This window comes from Oncorhynchus clarkii, chromosome 20 (genome assembly GCF_045791955.1).
Source record: "Oncorhynchus clarkii lewisi isolate Uvic-CL-2024 chromosome 20, UVic_Ocla_1.0, whole genome shotgun sequence".
Lineage (NCBI taxonomy): Eukaryota > Metazoa > Chordata > Actinopteri > Salmoniformes > Salmonidae > Oncorhynchus > Oncorhynchus clarkii.
This window is the reverse complement of record NC_092166.1, coordinates 33,495,478-33,519,426: the sequence shown is the minus strand read 5'-3', so window position 1 is coordinate 33,519,426 and position 23,949 is coordinate 33,495,478. Positions and strand designations below refer to the sequence as shown.

The window sequence follows — 23,949 nt, the reverse complement described above, 5'->3', positions numbered from 1 at the left end:
GTGATTATTGCGTTGTTTGCTCTATAACCTCTTAGCTCATAGGCCAAGCCACCGTGATATATAGGCCTAAGGCCGAGACAATAAGAAGACACAGTGTCAGAATACATTCAACGCAACATCTGTCTGGTGAAGTCCATAAAGCATTTTTCATGTAACAAACAGTTACATGACCGACAGCATGGTCAAGCAAATTAATATATCTGACATTTTCAACAGGGCACCGGAAAGCTCACAGCACTACGGCAATAGTCCAAAGTAGCCCTGCAGTACTTCCGAGCGTCTGCACCTTTGCTCTACCGACTTTGTTAACATGAAGAAAAACAGTTAACATGTCCAGCAAAGTTTTTCATTGTCATTCACAGTTAACAAGTTGAAACACAATGAAAAAGACTTGCAAGCAGAAATTGTTCCGTGAGTAAAAAGAGTTGTTCCCTGACCGGGAATCGAACCCGGGCCGCGGCGGTGAGAGCGCCGAATCCTAACCACTAGACCACCAGGGAAGCTATAATATTACAAGAGAAAAGTGAAATAAAAAAGCTTCACGGAAATAGAGCAAACATTGTATTCATATCAAATAGGCTAGGGTCATCATGTTAACTATGAATGACAAAGCACGAGCGATATCCTATGCTCTTGCTTATGCTGGTGTGTCTGTTTGTGGTAGAAATGTCCTTTAGCAAGTAGCTAGAGATAACATAGGTAGCTAGAGTTTATACACTTAATTGTATTGTTCCATCTATTAATCTAATCTGCTCACTGTGATTAAAATGTATATAATTTATGCTTATTAAATACAAACTTTCCCCTTGATTTTCACAGCAGACCACCCACTTAAAGCAGCAGCAGTCCAGCTTCAGAAAACTGCCAAATGGAATCATTGTCTTAATTAAAGGACAGTAAGGATTCCAGGAGTTACAGGACAAAAAAACGACTAAAAGAGCATGGAGCAGGGCTGTGTCTCCAGAAAAAAGTGGTGGACTCAGCCAGGAGGGCTGTACTGCTCAGAGGTGGCAACCCAGCAAGCAGAGCACATTTGCTGGGTCAGCATAAGATGCAGTTTGGCCTTTATAAGGAGCAGACCTTCAAGTGGGTGGTTGAAAGTGTGCTGGGTATTGGTGGCATCGATGCAGAAAGAATCTGCCTCTCAGCCAGCAAGTAGTGATTTAAAAAACCATGCTGCTAATAAAATGGCTTTCAAGAAACACATGTAGCTCTTCCCTGAGGGCTGGGAGGCTATCAGGATTAAGTCCAACATCCAGCCACTGTTATGGGTGTAAAATGGCACAGTGATGCCATCTGTTGGTAAATGTTCATTACTGCAACTCTTGTGTTTTACCGGGGTGCTTGAGATACCCGGATGTGTTGTGATGTACTGAACAAGACGTGTTACTCGCATCAATGCCTCTGTCTCGTCATTTAACGTTCAAACAGCCACCTCCCACCACCGAGCCATGCAAAGACCAGATGACCACTGGTCCCATTTCCCAGAGGTCCTCAACATCCTCACTCAGGTCATTGCTGGTTGGAAAACTACACCCCTTCCAGAATCTCGATAGGACAAGGAAGGTGATTGAAAAGAAGACGGATAACATTACTAAAGAGATCGATGTTAATTAAGATAGGAACGGTCTTTGGAAGCAATAGCAGGCCATTCAGCTGAACTACAGAGGGTTGTCAAGCATGTGGAGGAGGCAGGAGGAAGAATTGCTACTGTGGAAACTTCAACTAGATCAATAAATAAAGGCACTTGATAAACAGGTGCGCGAAATTGCGGAGCACATTGACGACTTGGATAATCGAGGACGCAGATGCAATATCCGTGTTGTGGGACTCCCGGAAAAGGACACGTCCAGTATACATTTTCGTGCAATGGATCCCTGGCTACCTACAAATGTATACTAAGGCTGGTCGTGTGAAGCTGGACAGAGCCCATCGCTCTGAAGAACCGATACACGGTCACAACCAGCGCCCACGGCCAGTGGTTATAAAGTTCCACAACTTCACCCACAAGCAGCGCGTCCTGGATGCGGCCAGACGCATATCGGTTCTGACTGTAGTCAAGGTCCAAGGGTCTCATTCTTCAATGATTATTCCACAGCGGTTGTACTAAGACGCGTCGTTTGATGAGGTGAAGGCTCGACTCAAGATAATGAATATGGACTACGCACTGATGTACCCGGCCACATTGAAGATTATGGTCAACGGATCGCCTACTTTACACACCAGAAGAGGCTGCTGCGTTTATTGACTCTCTCAGGTAAATAACTTTCAGCTGCACCTCCGCAGCATTGGATAACTTTTTTTATTTGAATCTGATCATGAAGCAGTGATGTGAGTTCTCAAGTGCTCCTGTTCAGCAATATTCGTATGTTTTATCATTTTTCTTGCTAAAGTAACTGCCACTATAGCTCTGACTAGGGTTGTCAACTGTCCCGTATTAGCCGGGATGTCCCTTAAATTGGGCTAAATTGGTTTGTCCCGAAAGTGATCTCCCTTGTCCGGTATTTTCATCCAATCACGGTAATAGCGTAAACGCGCCAATTCCGGCAAAGTAATTTCTGTTGTTGTGAAATAAAAAAATCTAAAAAATGGAATAAACGAACATACAGTCAATAACTCAATAGAAAAAAAGTCTATATTCATTGTGTGCAAATGAGGTGAGGTAAGGAAATAAATAGGCCATAGTGGCAAAATAATTAAAATTGAGCAATTTAAACACTGGAGTGATAAATGTGCAAGTAGAGATACTGGGGTGCAAAGTAGCAAAAATAAATAACAGTATTGGGATGAGGTAGTTGGATGGGCTATTTACAGATGGGCTATGTACAGGTGCAGTGATCTGTGAGCTGCTCTGACAGCTGGTGCTTAAAGACTTCTAGACTGGGGTGCAAAGGAGCAAAAATAAATAACAGTATGGGGCTGAGGTAGTTGGATGGGCCAGTGGGTTTGGCAATGAATTTGAAGCGAAGGCCATCCAATGAGAGCATACAGGTCGCAGTGGTGGGTAATATATGGGGCTTTGGTTACAAAACGGATGGCACTGTGATAGACTGCATCCAATTTGCTGAGTAGAGTGTTGGAGGCTATTTTGTAAATGACATCGCCGATGTCAAGGATCGGTAGGATAGTCAGTATTATGAGGGTATGTTTGGCAGATTGAGTGAAGGATGCTTTTTTGCTAAATAAGAAGCTGATTCGATTAGATTTAATTTTGGATTGGAGATGCTTAATGTGAGTTTGGAAGGATAGTTTACATTCTAACCAGACACCTAGAATATGTGGACATCTACAAATACCTAAGTCAGAACTAACCAGAGTAGTGATGCTGGACGGGCGGGTGCTGGTAGCGATCGGTTGAAGAGCATGCATTTAGTTATACTTGCATTTAAGAGCAGTTGGAGGCCATGGAAGGAGAGTTGTATGGTGTTGAAGCTCGTCTGGAGGTTAGTTAACACAGTGTCCAAAGAAGGGCCAGAGGTATACAGAATGGTATCGTCTGCGTAGAGGTGGATCAGAGAATCACCAGCAGCAAGAGCGACATACAGAGAAAAGAGTTGGCCCGAGAATTGAACCCTATGGCACCCCCATAGACTGCCAGAGGTTCAGGCAACAGGCCCTCCGATTTGGCACACTGAACTCTGTCTTAGAAGTAGTTGATGATCCAGGCTAGGGAGTCATTTGAGACACCAAGGCTGTTGAGTCTACCGATAAGAATGTGGTGATTGACAGAGTTGAAAGCTTTGGCCAGGTCTATGTATACAGCTGCACAGTATTGTCTCTTATCGATGGAGGTTATGATATCGTTTTGGAACTTGAGCGTGGCTGAGGTGCACCCATGACCAGCTCGGAAACCAGATTGCATAGTGGAGACGGTACGGTGGGATTCGAAATGGTCTGTGATCTGTTTGTTAACTTGGCTTTCGAAGACCTTAGAAAGGCAGGGTAGGATAGATATAGGTCTGTAGCAGTTTGGGTCTAGAGTGTCTCCCCCTTTGAAGAGGGGGATGACCGCGGCAGCTTTCCAATCTTTGGGGATCTCAGACGTTACGAAAGAGAGGTTGAACAGGCTAGTAATAGAGGTTGCAACAATTGTGGCAGATCATTTTAGAAATAGATGGTCCAGATTTTCTAGCCCAGCTGATTTGTAAGGGTCCAGATTTTGCAGCTCTTTCAGAACATCAGCTATCTGGATTTGGGTGAATGAGAAATGGGGGAGGCTTGGGCAAGTTGCTGTGGGCAGTGCAGGGCTGTTGGTCGGGGTTGGGGTAGCCAGGTGGAAAGCATGGCTAGCCAATGCTTTTTGAAATTCTCAATTGTTGTGGATTTATTGGTAGTGACAGTGTTTCCTAGCCTCAGTGCAGTGGGCAGCTGGGAGGAGGTGCTCTTATTCTCAATGGACTTTACAGTGTCCCAGAACCTTTTGGAGTTTGTGCTGCAGGATGTAAGTTTTTGTTTGAAAAAGCTAGCCTTTGCTTTCCTAACTGCCTGTGTATTGATTCCTAACTTCCCTGAAAGTTGCAAATCGTGGTGGCTATTCGATGCTAATGCAGAACGCCACAGGATGTTTTTGTGCTGGTCAAGGGCAATCAGGTCTGGAGTGAACCACAGCTATATCTGTTCCTGGTTCTAAAATTTTTGAATGGGGCATGCTTATGTAAGATTGTGAGGAAAGCACTTTTAAAGAATAACCAGACCTCAATGCGTCAGTAGAAGATGCCAATATCCTTCCAGGATACCCGGGCCAGGTTGATTAGAAAGGCCTGCTCGCGGAAGTGTTTTAGGGAGTGTTTGACAGTGATGAGGGGTGGTCGTTTGATCGCAGACCCATTACGGACGCAAGCAATGAAGCAGTGATCGCCGAGATCCTGGTTGAAGACAGCAGAGGTGTATTTGGGCGGCAGGTTGGTCAGGATGATTGGCCAGTATGATATCTATGAGGGTGCCAGTGTTTACGGATTTGGGGTTGTATCTGGTAGGATCATTGATAATTTGTGTGAGATTGAGAGCATCGAGCTTAGATTGTAGGATGGCCGGAGTGTTAAGCATGTCCCAGTTTAGGTCACCTAACAGCACAAGCTCTGAAGATAGATGGGGGGGCAGTCAATTCACATATGGTGTCCAGGGCACAGCTGGGGGCAGAAGGTGGTCAATAGCAAGCGGCAACGGAGAGAGAATTGTTTCTGGAAAGGTGGATTTTTAATAGTAGAACTCAAATTGTTTGGGCACAGACCTGGATAGTATGACGGATCTCTGCAGGCTTTCTCTGCAGTAGATTGCAACTTTCAGGGTTTTTGGTGGCCTTCCTAAGCCAGGATTCAGACACGACTAGGATGTCTGGGTTGGCAGAGTGTGCTAAAGCAGTGAATAAAACAAACATTAGAAGCCTCCTCCCTAAGTTAACATGCATGAAACCGAGGCTTTTACGGTTACAGAAGTCAACAAATGAGAGCGCCTGGGGAATGGGAGTGGAGCTAGGCACTGCAGGACCTGGATTAACCTCTGTCTCCAGAGGAACAGAGGAGGAGTAGGATAAGGGTATGGATAAAGGCTATAAGAACTGATCGTCTAGTACATTCGGAACAGAGAGTAAAAGGAGCAGGTTTCTGGGCGCGGTAGAATAGATTCAATGCATAATGTACAGACAAAGGTATGGTAGGATGTGAGTACATTGGAGGTAAACCTAGGCATTGAGTGACGATGAGAGAGGTATTGTCTCTAGAGTCATCAATTAAACCAGGTGAGGTCACTGCATGTGTGGGAGGTGGGACAAGAGGGTTAGCTAAGGCATATTAAGCAGGGCTGGAGGCTCTACAGTGAAAAAAGACAATAATCACTAACCAAAACAGCAATGGACAAGGCATATTGATATTAGGGAGAGGCATGCGTAGCCGAGTGATCATAGGGTCCAGTGAGTAGCTGGGCGGGCAGGAGACACGGCGATTCAGACAGCTAGCGGGCCGGGGATAGCAGAAGGGCCTTAGGGGGACGTCGCGACGGAAGAAGTCTGTTGTAGCCCCCTCATGCAGTTACGTCGGCAGACCAGTCGTGATGGATCAGCAGGGGTCCGTGTAGTAAAAGGGTCCAAGCCAATTGGCAAAATAGGTATAGTAGCCCAAAAAATTGGCTGATGGACCTCTTCAGCTAACAGTCTGGTATGCTCTTGACAGATAGCGGGCCGCGGCTAGCAGGCTAGCAGATGGGCATTCAGGGGACGTCGCGACGGAGGAGCCTTTTGGAAACCCACCTTGGGCGGATTATGTCTGTAGTCCAGTCATGATGGATCGGCGGGGCTCCGTATTGGCAATAAAAGGGGTCCAGGCCAATTGGCAAAATAGGTATTGTAGCACAATGAGTGGCTGATGGACCTCTTCAGCTAGCCGGGAGATGGGCCTAGCATAGGCTAGCTCCAGGCTAATTGGTGCTTTCTTCGGGACAGAGACGTTAGCCAGAAGAAGCCAATCGGATAGCAGCTAGCTAGCTGGGATGATTCAGGTGAAGAGGTTCACAGCTTGCTGTAGGAATCCATGGATATGGAGAAAAATAAGTCCGATAAGCTCTGGGTTGAATCTGCGCTGTGCAGACTGGCAGGAGTTGCCCGGACTAAAGGTTAGCTGATGACCGCTAGCAGTGGCTAGCTGACTAGTAGCTAGTAGCTAGTTAGCTGGCTAGCTTCTGTTGGGGGTTCCGGTTCTAAAGTAATTAAAATAGCAGATCTATACCACATTGGGTGAGGTGGGTTGCAGGAGAGTATGTTGAAGTTGGGGTTAAGAGAAATATTTTTAAATTGTATGTGAAGAAAAAAGATATATGAAGTTATATACACGGGACACGACAAGACGAAGACAAAAGACTCCTGATTGCTACGCCATCTTTGATTGAAACAAGGAAGATGGAAGAAAGTACTGTCTTTTTTGAATAAAGAAAATATTGATATTGCTCTGTTGCAAGAAACTCATTTGGATGGTAAGGAGCATCTGAAATTGCAACAAGGGGGGTTTGGTCAAGTGTTTTTCTCATCCTTTACATCCAGAAGTAGAGGTGTAGCAATTCCTGGGGAAAAGAACCTACCACTTAAAGTGTCAAATTGTATGAAAGATACATTTGGTTGTTTTGTTATAATTAATGGTACTTTACACGGGCAGAACATTTCCATAATGAATATTTACTTCCCCCCCTGCCCACCCTCCTTGATTTCCTCACTAAAGTATTTCTAGACATTTCAGAATTAAACTCAGACATTGCAACAGTTGGAGGAGATTTTAATTGTTTTTTGAACCCCTTATTGACAAGTTTCCCAGCGGTATAGCTTCACTCTCTCCTCAAACTAGGTCACTTAAAGCTATTTGCTATAATCTGGGGTATGCTGATGTTTGGAGAACTTTTCATCCCTCCAACAGAGAGTTCACTTTTTTCTCTGCACCTCATGGATGTCAGACTAGAATAGATTAATTTTTTTATGCCCAGGATGTCTTTGCAGTCTGTTTTATCCGCTAGGATAGGAAGCATAGTCATATCAGATCATGCGGAGGTCATCCTGGACATAAAACTCAATGGGGCATCCAATCTGTCAAGACCTTGGAGGTTGAATACAACCATTCTTAAAGACCATACATTCACATCATATTTTTATTAGAGTTTAAACCATTTTTCTCTAATTCTCAACAGAACCCCTCGCTTCTTTGGGAAACCTGTAAAGCGTACGCCAGGGGTCCAATTATGTCATACACAGCCACTGAGGGGGAAAAAGCATGAAAAGCAAAAACATTAGAGGGTGAATTAGGTACTAAAGAGAAGGACTACGTTAAAACTCCCACTCCTGCCCTATTAAAGGAAATATCAGTCCTTAGATCAACGTTGGACTCACTCCTAACACAGGACGCTGAAAAGAAGATGAGATTTGTCAGGCAAGAGCTATATGAACATGGTGATAAACCAGGAAAGTACCTAGCTAAAAAGAGAGCTGACTCACAGTCAGTTGCTACTATTACTGAGTCTGATGGCAATCATTTATATGAAAAATAAATTGATAAATGAACAGAGGTCTCTCCTTAATGCACCTATTACCGATAATAGGTGCATTAAAGCTTTCTAAAGTTCTAGCCACAAGATTAGAGGACTCACTGCCACTAATTGTGAAAGGAGACCAAACTGGCTTCATTAAGGGCCGTAAGTCATGTAACAATGTCAGGCAGCTTCTTAATGTTATTCAAGCCTACCAACGAAGTGCTATGGATGGTCTTGCGCTCTCCCTAGATGCTGAGAAAGCATTTGACCGTGTGGAGTGGTCTTACCTATTATTTGCTCTGACTAAATTTGGTCTAGGGGACAACTTTTTATAAAATAGGTTAAAGTTTTCTCAGGCTGCTGTCCTTACTAATGGGCTAAGGTCAAATAGATTCTCTATACACAGAGGTACTAGACAGGGCTGTCCTTTGTCCCCTCTCCTATTTGCACTCGTTATGGAACCACTGACCGAGGCCATCAGGATAAAGCCTGCTATACAGGGGCTGCTCATTGGTGAGGTTCACCATAAAATAAGCTTGTATGCTGATTATGTCCTGATATTCATCTCTAGTTCTGAGACTTCAATTACATCTCTTCTTAATATTATTGAATTATTCAGTGAAATCTCAGGCTACAAGATTTACTTAACTAAATCAGAGGCTATGCCACTTGGTAACCTTCATTCTGTACCTAATACTTCTCCCCCCTTTCCTTTTAAATGGCCCCCCTCAGGTTTTACGTATCTGGGTATATTTGTAACTTCTAAATTCCAGCAAATGTACAAAGCTAATTTTATTTCCTTGTTTGATACAATAACACAGGATCTGGAGTGCTTGAACTCACTTCCTATTTCATGGTTGGGTAGAATATCCCTCTTGAAAATGAACATTGGACCCAGTTTCTTTACTCTTAGGTCTCCCTAGCAGACATGTAACTTCTGTGAGTAAGAGGAGGCTTTACAACATCCTTACTTTCGCAGTGAGGAAAAACATCCTCTTACAGTGGATTAGTGATCAGGTTCCTTCTATTAAAGATTGGCATAAGATACTATTTGAATGGGTGCCACTGGAATATCTGACATGTACATTGCATTCTAAAACAGATCAGTTCTACAAAGTATGGGAACCTTATCTAAATGATCTAGAACCTGAGGTATCAGCTATTATGCTGCAAGGATTTTCTTAGAATGGTGGTGATCTATTTGTTTCAGAATTATACTGTATGTTCCATGTGTTGAACCTAACTTCTTGGTTTAAACTGAGCTTTAGTGTTTAATTTCTGTTTGTTTGTTTAAAATGTATGTATTGGGAGATGCAATGATGGGGAGGGGAAGATTGTGTGTGTGTGTGTGTGTGTGTGTTGTGACGGTCCTGAATTTGTCTGAACCGTCTCAGTGCTTCTCCTTCCAATAGGTCGCTTCCTTTTTAATTCCCAATTAAATATCCAGCATCAGCTGCGCAAAAGTGGAGTTGTGATGGAGACGCGAATGAGGATGTGTTCAAACCTCAGTTCCGAAGCGTCTTTATTCCGTTTGTTTTGTTGTATTTAAAAGTGTGCTTTGTAGCCTAGTCGCAAGTTTAACCAGGATCGGATCCACGCATTGCTACCTTTGGACTACACATCTCAGTTGTTTTCCGCTGGTTCTTTGTGGCCTTTCTCCGCTGGAGATCTGTTGGCGGATTGGATTGTCTGACTGACCACAACTATTTTGCATACGGTATTTCATTTGTTTTAGAGTGATGTATACCGTGATATTTAAGACTTATTGAGATGTGATATTATTTATGGTTGTGTGGTAAAATATTTGATATTTTGACTGTATGATTGAGACTGCGTTTACGCTACACTTTATAAGTGGACAAACATTGCGTGACTAAGGTCACTTGAGTTCATTTACCGGGCTGGACTCTTTTTAGGCCCAAAGTACGGGACTTTTCTGGAGGAACCAGGGATCATTATTTTGTTAAATGATCACACAGACAATAATATATGTTGGTTATACAACCCACGCAAAATAATACAGTTGTTTTGAAGTAATTTCCAAAGTTTTAATGGTTTATGAAAAATGTCAATCCAGACTTTTACATGAGTCCTTTGTATTGTTGTAGACTTGACGGACCAGACAGGACTCTTTCCCTCCCAAACCAAAAGGAGAAATCAATATTTTCACAACCTACCTGGCACCCCTACAAACAATAACCTGAAGTCAAAACTGTTACTGTGTGTGTGCTGTTTTTTTGCTTTGTCTTTGGTGAATCTCTTAATATGGGTGAAAATTGTGAAATTCCAATAAAAATACTGCTACAAAAAAAATGGTGGTCACAAACACTCACTTAACTAATGTTGCTTGTAGCTTTAAAATTAGGATCCTATACCTTAAGTATTTGGTGATGGTAGTTATCTAGCTAAGTAACTCTCTTTTCCTTTTCTTCTTATTTCAGAGAAAGCATGTACACCATCTTAAAAAGTATGGAGAACTGATGGCAAACATACTGAAGAGAGAACATGCCCATAAGACTCCCTCCACCATCAAGCAGAGCACATTACTGAAGACGGTGTCTCTCAAATCCATCGACAAAGCTGTGATGAAGTATGTGGTCCAAGGGCTCCAACCATTTGCTGTTGTAGAACAAGAACCGATCAGAGAGTTTGTCCAGGATCTACAGCTTAACCAGTTGAGTCTATGGGGGCGCTATTTCATTATTGGATAAAAAAACGTGCCCGTTTTAAGCGCAATATTTTGTCACGAAAAGATGCTCGACTATGCATATAATTGACAGCTTTGGAATGAAAACAGTCTGACGTTTCCAAAACTGCAAAGATATTATCTGTGAGTGCCACAGAACTCATACTACAGGCGAAACCAAGATGAAACTTCAAACAGGAAATTAGCAGAATTTCTGAAGCTCTGTTTTCCATTGTCTCCTTATATGGCTGTGAATGCACCACGAACGAGCCTGCCCTTTCTGTCGTTTCTTCAAGATGTCTGCAGCATTGTGACGTATTTGTAGGCATATCATTGGAAGATTGGCCATAAGAGACTACATTTTCCAGGGGTCCGCCCGGTGTCCTTTGTCTAAATTGGTGCGTAATCTTCAGGTGCGGGCATTTTCTCCTGGGATTCAGGAGAGAAAGCGCACTTCCACGTACGATATATAATCAAAGAGATATGTGAAAAACACCTTGAGGATTGGTTCTAAACAACGTTTTCCATGTTTCAGTCGATATTATGGAGTTAATTTGGAAAAAAGTTTGGCGTTTTGATGACTGGATTTTCGTTTTTTTTTGGTAGCCAAACGTGACGCACCAAGAGAAGCATATTTTGAAAATCTGAGATGACAGTGTTGTTAACAAAAGGCTAAGCTTGAGAGCTAGCATATTTATTTCATTTCATTTGCGATTTTCATGAATAGTTAACGTTGCATTATGGTAATGAGCTTGAGGCTGTATTCACGATCCCGGATCCGGGATGGCTAAGTGCTAGAGGTTAACTCAAAGATCTTATCAAGGCCCACACTGCGCTCCAGGGTTGATGAAGCCTCCAAGGAAATTTAGAAGGTGACTAAGGCCACGAGAGGAGTTAACCACATCGCCGCCACCGACTGCTGGTCTGCAAGAAGACAGAGCTTCATTGGTGTTTACAGCCCACTCGATAGACCCTGACAGTCTCAACAGATGTTCTGCAGCCCTGGCCTGTAAACGGTTGAGAGGATCATACACCTTTGTGTTGGCAGGGGCCCTAAATTACATCCATTCTGAGATTAAAATCCGGGCTAAGATTGTTAGAACAACAACAGACAACGGCTCTAACTTCTTGAAAGCTTTCCAAGTTTTTGGATAAGATGAAAACATCGAGACAGTGGAAGCAGTGGGTGGTGAAGCAGCTCAGCCAGGACAGGAAGATGGTGAAGAGGAACAAGAGGAGAGTGAAGAAGTGGAGTTTGTTGATGTGGCCACGATCCTGAATGAAGATGATGATTTTGTGTACCAGCTGCCGAAGCACCAGCGATGTGCTTGCCACCTACTCAACTTAGTATCTACAGTGGATGCCCTGAAGGCAACATCCAGTGAGGCTTACAAAAAAGTATCCCGTTCAACATTTGGCAAGTGCCAAGCACTTTGGATCACATGCTGAATATCCACACTTGTAGCATTGATTACTGTAGTTAAATCGGGTGAAATGGTTAGTGGTCACCTTTGTATAGGGTTAGGAAACAGTGTATGTATATATATGTATATATTTCATAGGTTCAATCCAGCTGAACTTGCCTTCCTCACAGTGTATGCTGCCACCATGAGCCCAGTCGCAAAGGCCATCAACATCCTGCAGGCTGAAACCAATGTCCAGATGGGGTGGCTACTTCCAACTATCAACCTGCTGATCACAAAACTTGACTGAATCAAGTTGTCCCTGAAGTACTGTAAGCCTCTGGTGGATGTGCTACAACTGAGACTGAAGAAGCGCTTCAGCCACATGTTTCACGGCCCTGAGCTGATAGCCGCTGCAATCCTTCTCCCCAAATTCTAAACAACGTAGACAAAGCATGACGCCACCATCAGAATGGGTAAGACAACATGTGGTTAATTAACAGTATTTTATTATTCATAAACAACTGTGTATAGTGTTCATTTGTGTTAAGAGAATTATGTACTCCATGTTCATAAACTGAACTACTCGGTCTGCTACCAAGAATTTGTAAGATTCTTGTTGAAATGAAACAGACAGAGGCCAGTCTACAATAGTCAGCAACGTTTATTTACGAGAGCTCTCCCCATCATATCATGTACATTGGTTTATACACAGCTCAAGAAATAAAGGGAACACAATGTAACTCCAAGTCAATCACACTTCTGTGAAATCAAACTGTCCACTTAGGAAGCAGCACTGATTGACAATAAATTTCACATGCTGTTGTGCAAATGGAAGACAACAGGTGGAAATTATAGGCAATTAGCAAGACACCCCCAATAAAGGAGTGGTTCTGCAGGTGGTGACCACAGACCACTTCTCAGTTCCTATGCTTCCTGTTTTGGTCACTTTTGAATGCTGGCGATGCTTTCACTCTAGTGGTAGCATGAGACGGAGTCTACAACCCACACAAGTGGCTCGGGTAGTGCAGCTCATCCAGGATGGCACATCAATGTGAGCTGTGGCAAGAAGGTTTGCTGTGCCTGTCAGCGTAGTGTCCAGAGCATGGAGGCGCTACCAGCAGACAGGCCGGTACATCAGGAGACATGGAGGAGGCCGTAGGAGGGCAAAACCGCAGGACCGCTACCTCCGCCTTTGTGTAAGGAGGAGCAGGAGGAGCACTGCCAGAGCCCTGCAAAAGGACCTCCAGCAGGCCACAAATGTGCATGTGTCTGCTCAAACGGTCAGAAACAGACTCCATGAGGGTGGTATGAGGGGCCCAACATCCACAGGTGGGGGTTGTGCTTACAGCCCAACACCGTGCAGGACGTTTGGCATTTGCCAGAGAACACCAAGATTGGCGCCACTGGCGCCCGCCCTGTGCTCTTCACAGATGAAAGCAGGTTCATACTGAGCACGTGACAGAGAGGCGCCGTGGAGTACATTCTGCTGCCTGCAACATCCTCCAGCATGACCGGTTGGCGGTGGGTCAGTCATGGTGTGGGGTGGCATTTCTTTGGGGGGGCCGCACAGCCCTCCATGTGCTCTCCAGTGGTAGCCTGACTGCCATTAGGTACCGAGATGAGATCCTCAGACCCCTTGTGAGACCATATGCTGGTGCGGTTGGCCCTGGGTTCCTCCTAATGCAAGACAATGCTAGACCTCATGTGGCTGGAGTGTGTCAGCAGTTCCTGCAAGAGGAAGGCATTGATGCTATGGACTGGCCTGTCCGTTCCCCAGACCTGAATCCAATTGAGCACATCTGGGACATCATGTCTCGCTCCATCCACCAACGCCACGTTGCACCACAGACTGTCCAGGAGTTGGCGGATGCTTTAGTCCAGGTCTGGGAGGAGCTCCCTCAGATCTACTGAGATCCCTCAGATCTACTGAGCCTCATTGTGACTTGTTTTAAGGACATTACATCAAAGTTGGATCAGCCTGTAGTGTGGTTTTCCACTTTAATTTTGAGTGTGACTGAAAATCCAGACCTCCATGGGTTGATAAATTTGATTTCCATTGATAATTTTTGTGTGATTTTGTTGTCAGCACATTCAACTATGTAAAGAAAAAAGTATTTAATAAGAATATTTCATTCATTCATATCTAGGATGTGTTATTTAGGATGTGTTTAGTGTTCCCTTTATTTTTTTGAGCAGTGTATATCTCCCATTTCATCATAAATGTCCCTCTTCTCAGACAATGACAATATAGTCTACAAGTTTTCTCCTACACATACATTGCTTATCACATCCTACAACATGTGGCACAATCTACTGCAAGCCCAACAGTTTCTCCCCTCTTTGTGTGGGGGGACTTCCTTCCCCGTTATCAGTTTCACAGAGGTCACAAGTTGTCTGCCACAGTTTCTCTTCTCTTATGGACAAACATTCTTCATCATTATACAGAGAGGGGTACAATTCTGTTTGTTAAAGTTCTACTTTAAATGTATACATCATTTAGTCATTATTCATACAATTCATAACAATTTGACACTTCATAGATTTGAGAATCACCCATTTAAACTACATTCCTGACTCTGTGGTTCAGTCCGATGGGTAGAACACTTGAAAAATTAAAGGAGAGCCGCACACTCTAGGAGCTCAGATATAATCATTTTAATAACCAACGTCGCCTCTAGATCAGTCTACTTAGCCCTGTTGCTTGGTTTATATAACTGCAGGTAGCCTAGTGGTTAGAGCGTTGGACCAGTAACCGAAAGGTTGCTAGATCGAATATCCGAGCTGACAGAGTAAAACTCTGTCGCTCTGCCCCTGAACAAGGCAGTTAACCCACTGTTCCTAGGCCGTCATTGTAAATAAGATTTTTTTTTTCTTAACTGACTTGCCTAGTTAAATAAAATATGGATGGGGATGGATTCACGTAGGCTCATAACGGCATGATTTATATTGTCATCTTCCTTGTATTTCAGGAATGGACGACATCAAGGACCACCTGGAAGATCCCTTGGTGCAGCTAGGTGATGGCACCAGTTCATCAGATGAGGACTTCTTCTCTGCATTGAAAACGTCTCAAGCACAGGAAAGCTCCAATCAGCTGGACGGATTCCTGGCCTATTCAGCTGATCGTATGGAGTTGCTCAAGTGCTTCTCGGCAGTCTGTAAGCTGTCTCTGAGGTTAAACACACCCGTACCTGCATCAGCTTCCTGTGGAAGGCTGTTCAGCATTGCAGGACTTGTTTTCAGCCCCAGGAGAGCAAGGCTGTATTCCAGAAACTTTGAAAACCAGCTTTCACTGAAGATGAACCATAAATTCTTCAACTTCAACAGCTTAACGCTAGCAAGCCCAAGGATGCCTTATGCATTTTTGTTAACTGTGAAATTTAAACATAAATTATAGGTGTCCTTGTTACAAAGTTATGACCAGACACTGATTTCTAATACAGTTCCATCAGTGGTGATGTCCTCATATTCCTACAGTGATGTTGTGTGTACTTTTGATGAGCTGTTCTTTCTAAAGCAATGTAACTGATTGTAAGTGCTTACGTGTACTGGCTATATTCCTTTTCTATTAAGGCATAATTCTGTTTTGTCTGTAAGAGATGTATTTTGAAGTGTTGCCTATATTTGACAATCCACTTTTTAACATTTTTATCTGAGCTCTTACTGCGTCCTTAAGACTTAACTTTCAGAAAAACTCAAACTAAATAAAAGGTCTGGTTGTTTTGCTTTTTAGATTTACGGCTCTTACGTTTCATACTTTTGATACTTAAGTACATCCACCACTGCTTAATATAAGGAATTGAATGTATAACTTTTACTTTGTACTTTCACTCAAGTATGATAATTGTTACTTTTTACACTACTGTACTTAAGTACATGTAAAACCAGATACTTTTTTACTTATACTCAAGTAGTATTTTACTTGGTGACTTGGTCACTTTTACTTGAGTAATTTTCTATTAAGGTATCTTTACGTTTTACTCAAGACAATTGAGTACCTTTTCCACCCCTGCCAGCAACAAGGCACACTTGTTGGGTCAGCACAAGATGCAGTTTAGCCTTGGCTTTAGAGGAAGCAGACCTGTGCTGGGTTAAAAAAATAAATAAAAAAAAATGTTTTATTCAAAATGCAGATCAACAATTTACATTCTTACAACATACAAAACAGAACGCAGGTATTAACGAGAAAATACTGAAACAAACAAACAATTCTAGTGCAATTGTAATCACTCTGAAAAAATGTTATTGTAATGATTTAGGAAAATATTATTTTGTTATTGACCAAATACTTATTTTCCATAATTTGCAAATAAATTCATTGAAAATCCTACAATGTGATTTTCAGGATTATTTTTTTCTCATTTTGTCTGTCATAGTTGAAGTGTACCTATGATGAAAATTACAGGCCTCTCATCTTTTTAAGTGAGAGAACTTGCACAATTGGTGGCTGACTAAATACTTTTTTGTCCGACTGTAAGTAATTTGTAAGGTTTTCCCAAAATTCTGAAACAAATTTACATTCAAAGAATAAGTGAGACAAATTCTCACTTTTTTTCACATAAAACACATATCAATTGCCACCAATTTGGGTATCATAGAATTACATGGATATATCTTATGTAAAATTTTGAAGTGCACTTTGTTTGGTGTACAATATTTGTAAGGCCTTAACCATGCATTTTTCCAGACAACATCAGGAATAAGCATGTTCCAGAAAAACGTTCCTCTCGGTGTAAGTTTGTTTTGTGAATGAAGAATATGTCTTATATATTTATTACAACAAGATTTCTCAAGTAAGCCCACACCTTCCAATCTGAGTTCTGGATAAACTTTGTGATCATTACCAAAGCTAAGATGAGTTTTCATCGGTATAGTTAGACCACTGGGAATGGCATTGATCACAGAAATAAACTCTCTGAAAGGTATTGGAAACTTTCAATTTTAAAAATTGTTAATATGTGAGAATATTACCCTTGTTGTCGAAAACATCAAGAGCAAAGTCAATATTCCTCTCATGCCAGCTGGGGTAGAACAATGACTTACTTATTCCTTACAGTTATTTATTTATTTTACCTTTATTTAACTAGGCAAGTCAGTTAAGAACAAATTCTTATTTTCAATGACTGGCCTAGGAACAGTGGGTTAACTGCCTGTTCAGGGGCAGAACGACAGATTTGTATCTTGTCAACTCGGGGATTTGAACTTGCAACCTTCCGGTTACTAGTCCATGTCTGAATTATTCCACAAAAGAGCTTTATGTGGGGAAAAATTGTGTAGGAAACATATTTTCCAGGCCATTAAAGCTTGTTGGTGAGACCTGTGCTGGGATCTGGTGGCATCCGTGAAGATTGACTCAAAAAAACATGCTGCCAATCAGATGACTTTGAAGGAGTACCTGGAGGTTCCACCCCAGCATCAAGGAGGAAGTGCAGCCAGCGTAAGCGAACACTGAATTATTTCAATCGGCGAGCGAATCACTTTAGTCGTACAGGTAAAGTAAAGTCGTAGCTATTACTATTAGCTATCAAACCGTTGTTAATATATCTTGATAACCACATCGGCAAAATATGCTCACTGATAGATGACACAAAAGTAACTAGCTAGGCAGCTAACGTTACTCATGCTTAACTTGCGCGTTACTGTAATATTAGCTACTTTTACACTAAACCTATTAACGTTAGCTCCATAGCTATCAAATAGTTTCTAAACCTACTAAATCATCTTTGGTATTACTGGGCAGTGGTGGATAATTATCTTAAAAGTAAAGATACCTTAAAAGAAAATGACTCAATTGAAAGTGAAAGTCACCCAGTAATGTACTTGAGTAACAATTAAAAGTGAAAGTATTTGGTTTTAAATATGCGTAAGTATCAAAAGTAAATGTAATCGCTAAAGTATACTTAATGTATCAAAATGTCAAGTTCAAGTATAAATATTTTCAAATTCCTTATATTAAGCAAACCAGACGGCACCATTTTTTTATGGACAGCCAGGGGCAAACTTCAACACTCAAGACATAATTTACAAGTGAAGCATATGTGTTTAGTGAGCCCGCCATATTGGAGGCAGTAGGGATGACCAGGGATGTTCTCTTGATAAGTGTGTGAATTGGACTATTTCGGGGGGCACTCAAGATGGCGGCATGAGAGGGTCTAACATTACTAGCTGAGGAACAATTTTAGGGTTTTCTCACAGCTAAAATCAAAGAGAGCGCAGATGACATCATGGATTTGGTGGAAAAGAACACTATCAGTATCGTACTATTAATGTAGTTTTTGTAGGGTTTTTGGATTAACGCCAAAAATAAGGTCTGTGATAAACACAGGTTTAGGAGATCTTACATTTTTTGTCTGTGAGATAATCTTCATCAGCTAACGTCACTTTTTGTGAAATTTGAAGCATTTATGTAATACAAAAAGCACATAAAGCACCAAGACTTCATAATTTAAACTGACTGATATTATCTCATAGAACAAAACATATATAAGATCTCTTAAGCCTGTGTTAACCTTAGACCTTATTTTTCAGCGTTTATCCCAAAACTCTATTCTTTCCCCATTTAATTTTCCTATTAGGAATGGCTGAATGAACCAGAGGTATCTAATTTTCTGATTTTTAGGACTACAAGCTTTCGAGCTCCATTGAGGCTGCTATCAGTCTCTGGCCCACACTCCAGTACAGTAGGTGGCGGTAATGCACCAATAATATTTTATGCTAACCACTGTAAAACCCCACAGAAGAAGAGGAAGTACAGTGGCGGGAAGTGGCCATTTTTTTTTTTTTTTTTTTAACTTCATGGCTTCAACGAGAGGGGGCAGTCGTTCTCCCCTGCACAGGCTAGCTATAACTTGTATCAGTCAATGCATTTTGAATGTGACCCATTCTTGGAATTTCTAAAAACTTATTAGGAACATGGTAGGTTTTATTCCTGTTTAAAATATTTGATATCATGAACAATCTTTCTCTCTCTTAAGGTCCACTATGCAGACGTTGAGAGAGAATAAGACTTTGATTACAGAGATTCTGTCTGCGGATCCTGAGTTCATCCTTCAGCATGTGCAGCAGGCGAAGATAGTGAACCAGCGTGAATACAACAACCTAAACGTCGCTGGTCATTCCCCAGAGACCATCATCATCAATCTTCTGGACAAAGTGATGAACAAAGGAACGGCAAAATGCCTCGACTTTGTGACCCTGCTGCAGCAACCAAATATCATAGATACCTACTCTAGAATGGAGGAAGTATTCAGCAACAACCTCACAGCACCCAGTGACCACACCTTCAGCACAGGAACCAGAGGCCCATACACAACCTCCAGTACAGGTACTGCACACTACTTAGCTGTGCACCACAAGTAGACTCTACACTGCATGTCAATTTACAGATCAATGGACATACATTAGCAACGATCATCAAAATTGTTATAAGATTTTAAAAACAGTTATCATAAATGCAACAGTTGGACAATGAGTGAAGATACTCCAAACTTTTAGAATTGTTAAAAACCCATCAGATATTAACTGAATAATAGCACATCGAACTTTTTATGGATTTGGGTGGGAATTCAGGTATTACATTTGTTGTAAAATGTCCCTTTTTTTCTTAGGATGCACTCATATATACATGTTCCATTTTTTTTTTGTAAGATTTTATTTAGGTTAGAAAATAGAAAATTGACATAGACAAAAGACAATTTAACATTTCACAGACATGGCTCCAATAAACTAGACTGGCTGGGACTTAATGCCCAACCTTCGACATAAAGAAGAAGAAGAAGAAAGACAAAAACACCAACTCAGACGTACATACATTTCAACAAACATTAATGACATCGTACTTGCTCAGACCTATATGTTCCCACCATATCCATACCCATCTTGTTTGTTCTCATAGTCTTTACATTTTTTGGGGATATTTCTAGTGCTTGTAATACTTTATGCCATATATCTTGAAATTGTGCTAATTTGTTTCTCTCTGTTACCAATCTTTTTTGAACTATTTCAATAAGAATGCATTTGATTCTCCCACTGTCTTAACGATGGGAGGATTATTTGATTTCCAGTTTTTTTAAGTAAACTTTTCAAAGGATAAAGCATTAACAACTTCGAGAAAATGAAAGATTCTACAAGAACCAATATCACTCCCTAAAAATACACCCCTGTGGAACAATCCTTCCTGTACAATAACATGCTGCTAACCTGTACTGTCAGTTAGCGTTGATCTGCTTACTCATATTGTCTGTAGTAAGGGACACTAACACATGCTAACGGGTTTTTCCAGATACTACTGGCCAGGCGGTTGGAATGAGCAGTGAGGTAATTGCAGCAATCCCGTATGCTTTCATTCTTAGCAGAAACAAAACCTAACAAATCATCACAACTACACAAAACTAAACTGCTCGAAACACAACATTCACAATACTACTCACAACCCAACTGAGCACCTCAGACCACCGCCAAGTCCAGTCAAGCCAATGAATAAAACATATTTTTATTTTTGCACTACAAAACATACACAAGGAACACAGAGTTTTAACCTGTGTACACAGCTCTGAGTTAAGTAAGTGTTTGTCTCTTGACTGCGCAGTGTGTGTATGCATTTTTGTGCTAAATCCCATGGCTTTTCTCTGTGTTCCAGGTCTGTCAATACCGAATGACCAGCCTGCCACGTGGTCATTGTTTAATCATCAACAATGTGCACTTTATTCAAATGGGGGAAAGAAGGGGATCAGACAAAGATGCTGGTAATGTAACCAATGTGTAAAACAGTTCTAACATATTTGTTCCATATTGTTGTTGCATGAACATTGATCTTGTTCCTCTTGCCTTAAAACATCCTGGTATTGTAAAAGGGACATATTTATGTGGCTTGGTTTAGTGTTTGTCTTGAAATTGTTTTGTGTGTGCTTTTCCTGTAGAGGTTCTGAAGGATGTGTTCCAGTGGCTCGGTTTTAAGGTGACTGTACTCCTAGACCAGACAGCACTGCAGGCCCGCGAGGAATTGAAGAGGTTTAGTGACGAGACGCATGGCGACGCCTTTGTCTGCTGCGTACTGAGTCATGGTGGCAAAGGAGTTATCTATGGCACAGACGGCGAACCCATCTCCACCAATGACCTCTTCTCACCCTTCAAAGGCACCAACTGCTCCACCCTCATTGGCAAGCCCAAGGCCTTCTTCATCCAGGCATGTAGGGGGAAAGATACCCAAGCTAGAGTGCAGTTGGAGGCAGACGAAAATCCAGGTGTAAATCCAGGTCACCAGATCTACATTCCAGCTGATGCCGATTTCCTGTTTGCCATGGCCACTGTCGAAGACTACTACTCGTTCAGAGTCCCAACCAGTGGGTCCTGGTTCATCCAGACTCTGTGCAAACAGCTCAAACAGGGCTGTCCCAGGTGAAGCCTGATTTAATATGTGCTCTAGAGCACCAAATCTGGTGGGTCGCGTCGGGAGGTTTTGAATGGCTCGAGGTTATTTATACATTTTTTATGAAAAAAATACTACAGTCTGAACTTTAAACCAGGTGAAAAAGTGTGTAGAAATATAATGAGCTTACTTTTTAAAAATATAATTTAAAGTGGCAATACTTCACTTTTTGGGCGACCTGACCAAATTCACATAGAAATGTGAGTTATAGATCTATCATTCTACTTGAAAGCAAGTATAAAGCAGTAGATCTGTTCTATGTGCGCTATTTCTATGCTTCCCGGTCTTCATTTTTTTTGTTAGGTCTTTTACTTTCGGTTCTGTACACAATCTTCAAAGACATGAAACAACAATAATATAGATATAAAATATATTTCAGCGGTTTAGATGGTGCAATGATTCTCTACTGTCTTATCTTGTCACATAAACTGAAATGAGGCTAACTATGAGGTTTAGCAACCAGGAAATGGAGCGATTTCTGCATAGTGTATTTGTAATCTCTGAAAATGTTTTCTTCATCACAGTATTTTCAATATAAAGCTATTAGCAGCACTATTTTGGTTGATTTTTGTGGTCTCAAACTAGTGAGTTTATTAACATTCTTAAAGAATATGGGCAAAATGTTATTATTGACAATGAGAGGTGGGAATGTTTTTCCCTATAATTGTTAGATTTACTATCAATATAGCATTAAATAGTTTTCCAGGTTGTATTTTATTGATGTATTTTTTGCAATTTCTGTCCTGAGGCCAAACCATTTGAAAAACAATGCTCTGGAGGAGGCATAAATATTATTACATGGTAATGACCTAACAAAGCAGATGTTTAGTAGGAAAGAGCTGACAATGCAAAACTGACCATATTCTACAGAATAACAGTATTATTCGGAACTCCAGTCTACACACTGTCAGGTGTAAACCAGGGACTTGTCTAGATAAAGGCTAGAACAATATTACCATAAAATCTATTAGCTCGTAGTGAGCAAGTCCCCTGACTAATCAGAAACTAATGCATTGCTGGCGACGAGAAGTATATTTTATGGACGGTGTGTGTTGTCTTTCCTGGGTGTTAATGTCTTCGTTGTCTGGTATGCGTGTGTCTCCTGCTCTCTCTAGAGGTGATGACATCCTGACCATCCTAACACAGGTCAATAGAGACGTAAGCCAGATGGATGACCGATACCAGGATAAGAAGTCCAGGGAATACAAGCAGGCCAAGCAGATGCCCGAGCCCAAGTACACGCTGACGAAGAGGCTGGTGTTCACAGTGCCGCCCCAATGAGACGACGCCAGAGACAGAAGAGAAAGTGAGACATCTCACAGGCCATTTTTTTTATGGTAGGGTAAGGCGAGCAGAGAGACAGTTCTTATTGGGCAGTTTCCCATTGAAAAAAATCCTGTCTGTTTAAGTGGGCGTTCTTTCTCACGTGAGCATGCCAGAGATTACCGAGGAACTGTTGGCTCACGCGGGAAAGCATGCGCACACGAGTGACGGGAACCTTGACCATTTTTTTCAATGGTAAACAGCCTTTATTAGACATCTTCATTATCCACCATCTTTGACGATGCGCTATGACCCAACAACCTGAAGACCCAGAGGTCAATCCTGTTGTCGTGGTCACTGTGGCGTTTTATGTTTATGTTCTGAGCTGATCTGCTGCTTGGTGTTGAAATGAAATGTTATGCCTTGTTTTAATATTTTTTTCCTTTTATAGTGGGGGGTGGTTTCATGCTCGTGGGAATGTTGCGTTCACGTGCTAGTCGGAAATGGGAAAATCTGAAATTTCCAATTTGCAAACTGGTGGTGAGCTAGCTAACATTGCTAATAATAAAGTTAGCTAGCTTGCTTAACATTGACATATGGTCAAACTGGCTACATTCTCCATTTTGGTAAGGTTGTAATTGTCCAACACAGATTTGTCGTCATCTTCTGGTTCAAAAGGTAAAAAGTCAGTGGTGATACATCACAATTTGGCAACAAGATTTGAGTTTGCCACTTGGAGTGCTGGTTAAATGAAATTTCCCACTGGGAACTAGGAGCTTCCGATAGCACGTGAACGCAACTCCAGCAGATATACCAAAAGTCCAGGGGCATTGCTGCATCTCGATCAAGTAAACTAGGCTAGATTTAACCAAACTAAGAATGTATTTGATATGTGAAGAGCTCAGGATCACCATTCTTTGTAAACAAGTGGATTCTCATAGCAAGAACAAAGTAAATCGATATCAACACATTGCTTCAGCTTCACTTTATTGCATGTTGTGATTTGATCTTCTTTCCTAATTTGGGTTATTTTTTACAATCATGTTCTTACCTGCCTTTCACCTTAACATATTTTATACCTGGAAATAAATATTTTAATCCAAGGTTGGTTGCTGAAGTCTTATTAAATCACATTCTCCTCAGAATTAGAGACATCTTGTTGA

General features: G+C 41.6%; 1 protein-coding gene, 1 long non-coding RNA gene and 1 other non-coding gene across 4 annotated transcripts; 2 read left to right on the top strand and 1 right to left on the bottom strand.

Annotated features, from left to right (window-relative positions):
* Window positions 1-428: 428 nt before the first annotated feature.
* On the bottom strand, window positions 429-500 carry trnae-cuc (transfer RNA glutamic acid (anticodon CUC)). Its single transcript has one exon. It is a non-coding gene; the product is annotated as a tRNA-Glu (tRNA).
* Window positions 501-1,446: 946 nt separating this feature from the next.
* On the top strand, window positions 1,447-16,426 carry LOC139377394 (uncharacterized). Its single transcript, XR_011628001.1, has 4 exons — window positions 1,447-2,257; window positions 10,446-10,678; window positions 12,285-12,569; window positions 15,066-16,426. It is a non-coding gene; the product is annotated as an uncharacterized lncRNA (long non-coding RNA).
* Window positions 16,427-17,347: 921 nt separating this feature from the next.
* On the top strand, window positions 17,348-23,890 carry LOC139376271 (caspase-8-like). Of its 2 annotated transcripts, none has more exons than XM_071118627.1 (6): window positions 17,348-17,587; window positions 19,071-19,420; window positions 20,378-20,412; window positions 20,735-20,840; window positions 21,015-21,492; window positions 22,639-23,890. In XM_071118627.1, the coding sequence occupies exons 2-6, from the start codon at window positions 19,078-19,080 to the stop codon at window positions 22,802-22,804; spliced, it is 1,128 nt and encodes a 375-aa protein (XP_070974728.1). In that variant the 5' UTR covers window positions 17,348-17,587; window positions 19,071-19,077; the 3' UTR covers window positions 22,805-23,890. The 2 variants fall into 2 exon arrangements, with proteins under 2 accessions (XP_070974728.1, XP_070974727.1); XM_071118626.1 differs by having other exon boundaries at window positions 17,492-17,587; window positions 20,735-20,845; window positions 21,017-21,492; window positions 22,639-23,889.
* The last annotated feature ends 59 nt before the right edge of the window (window positions 23,891-23,949 follow it).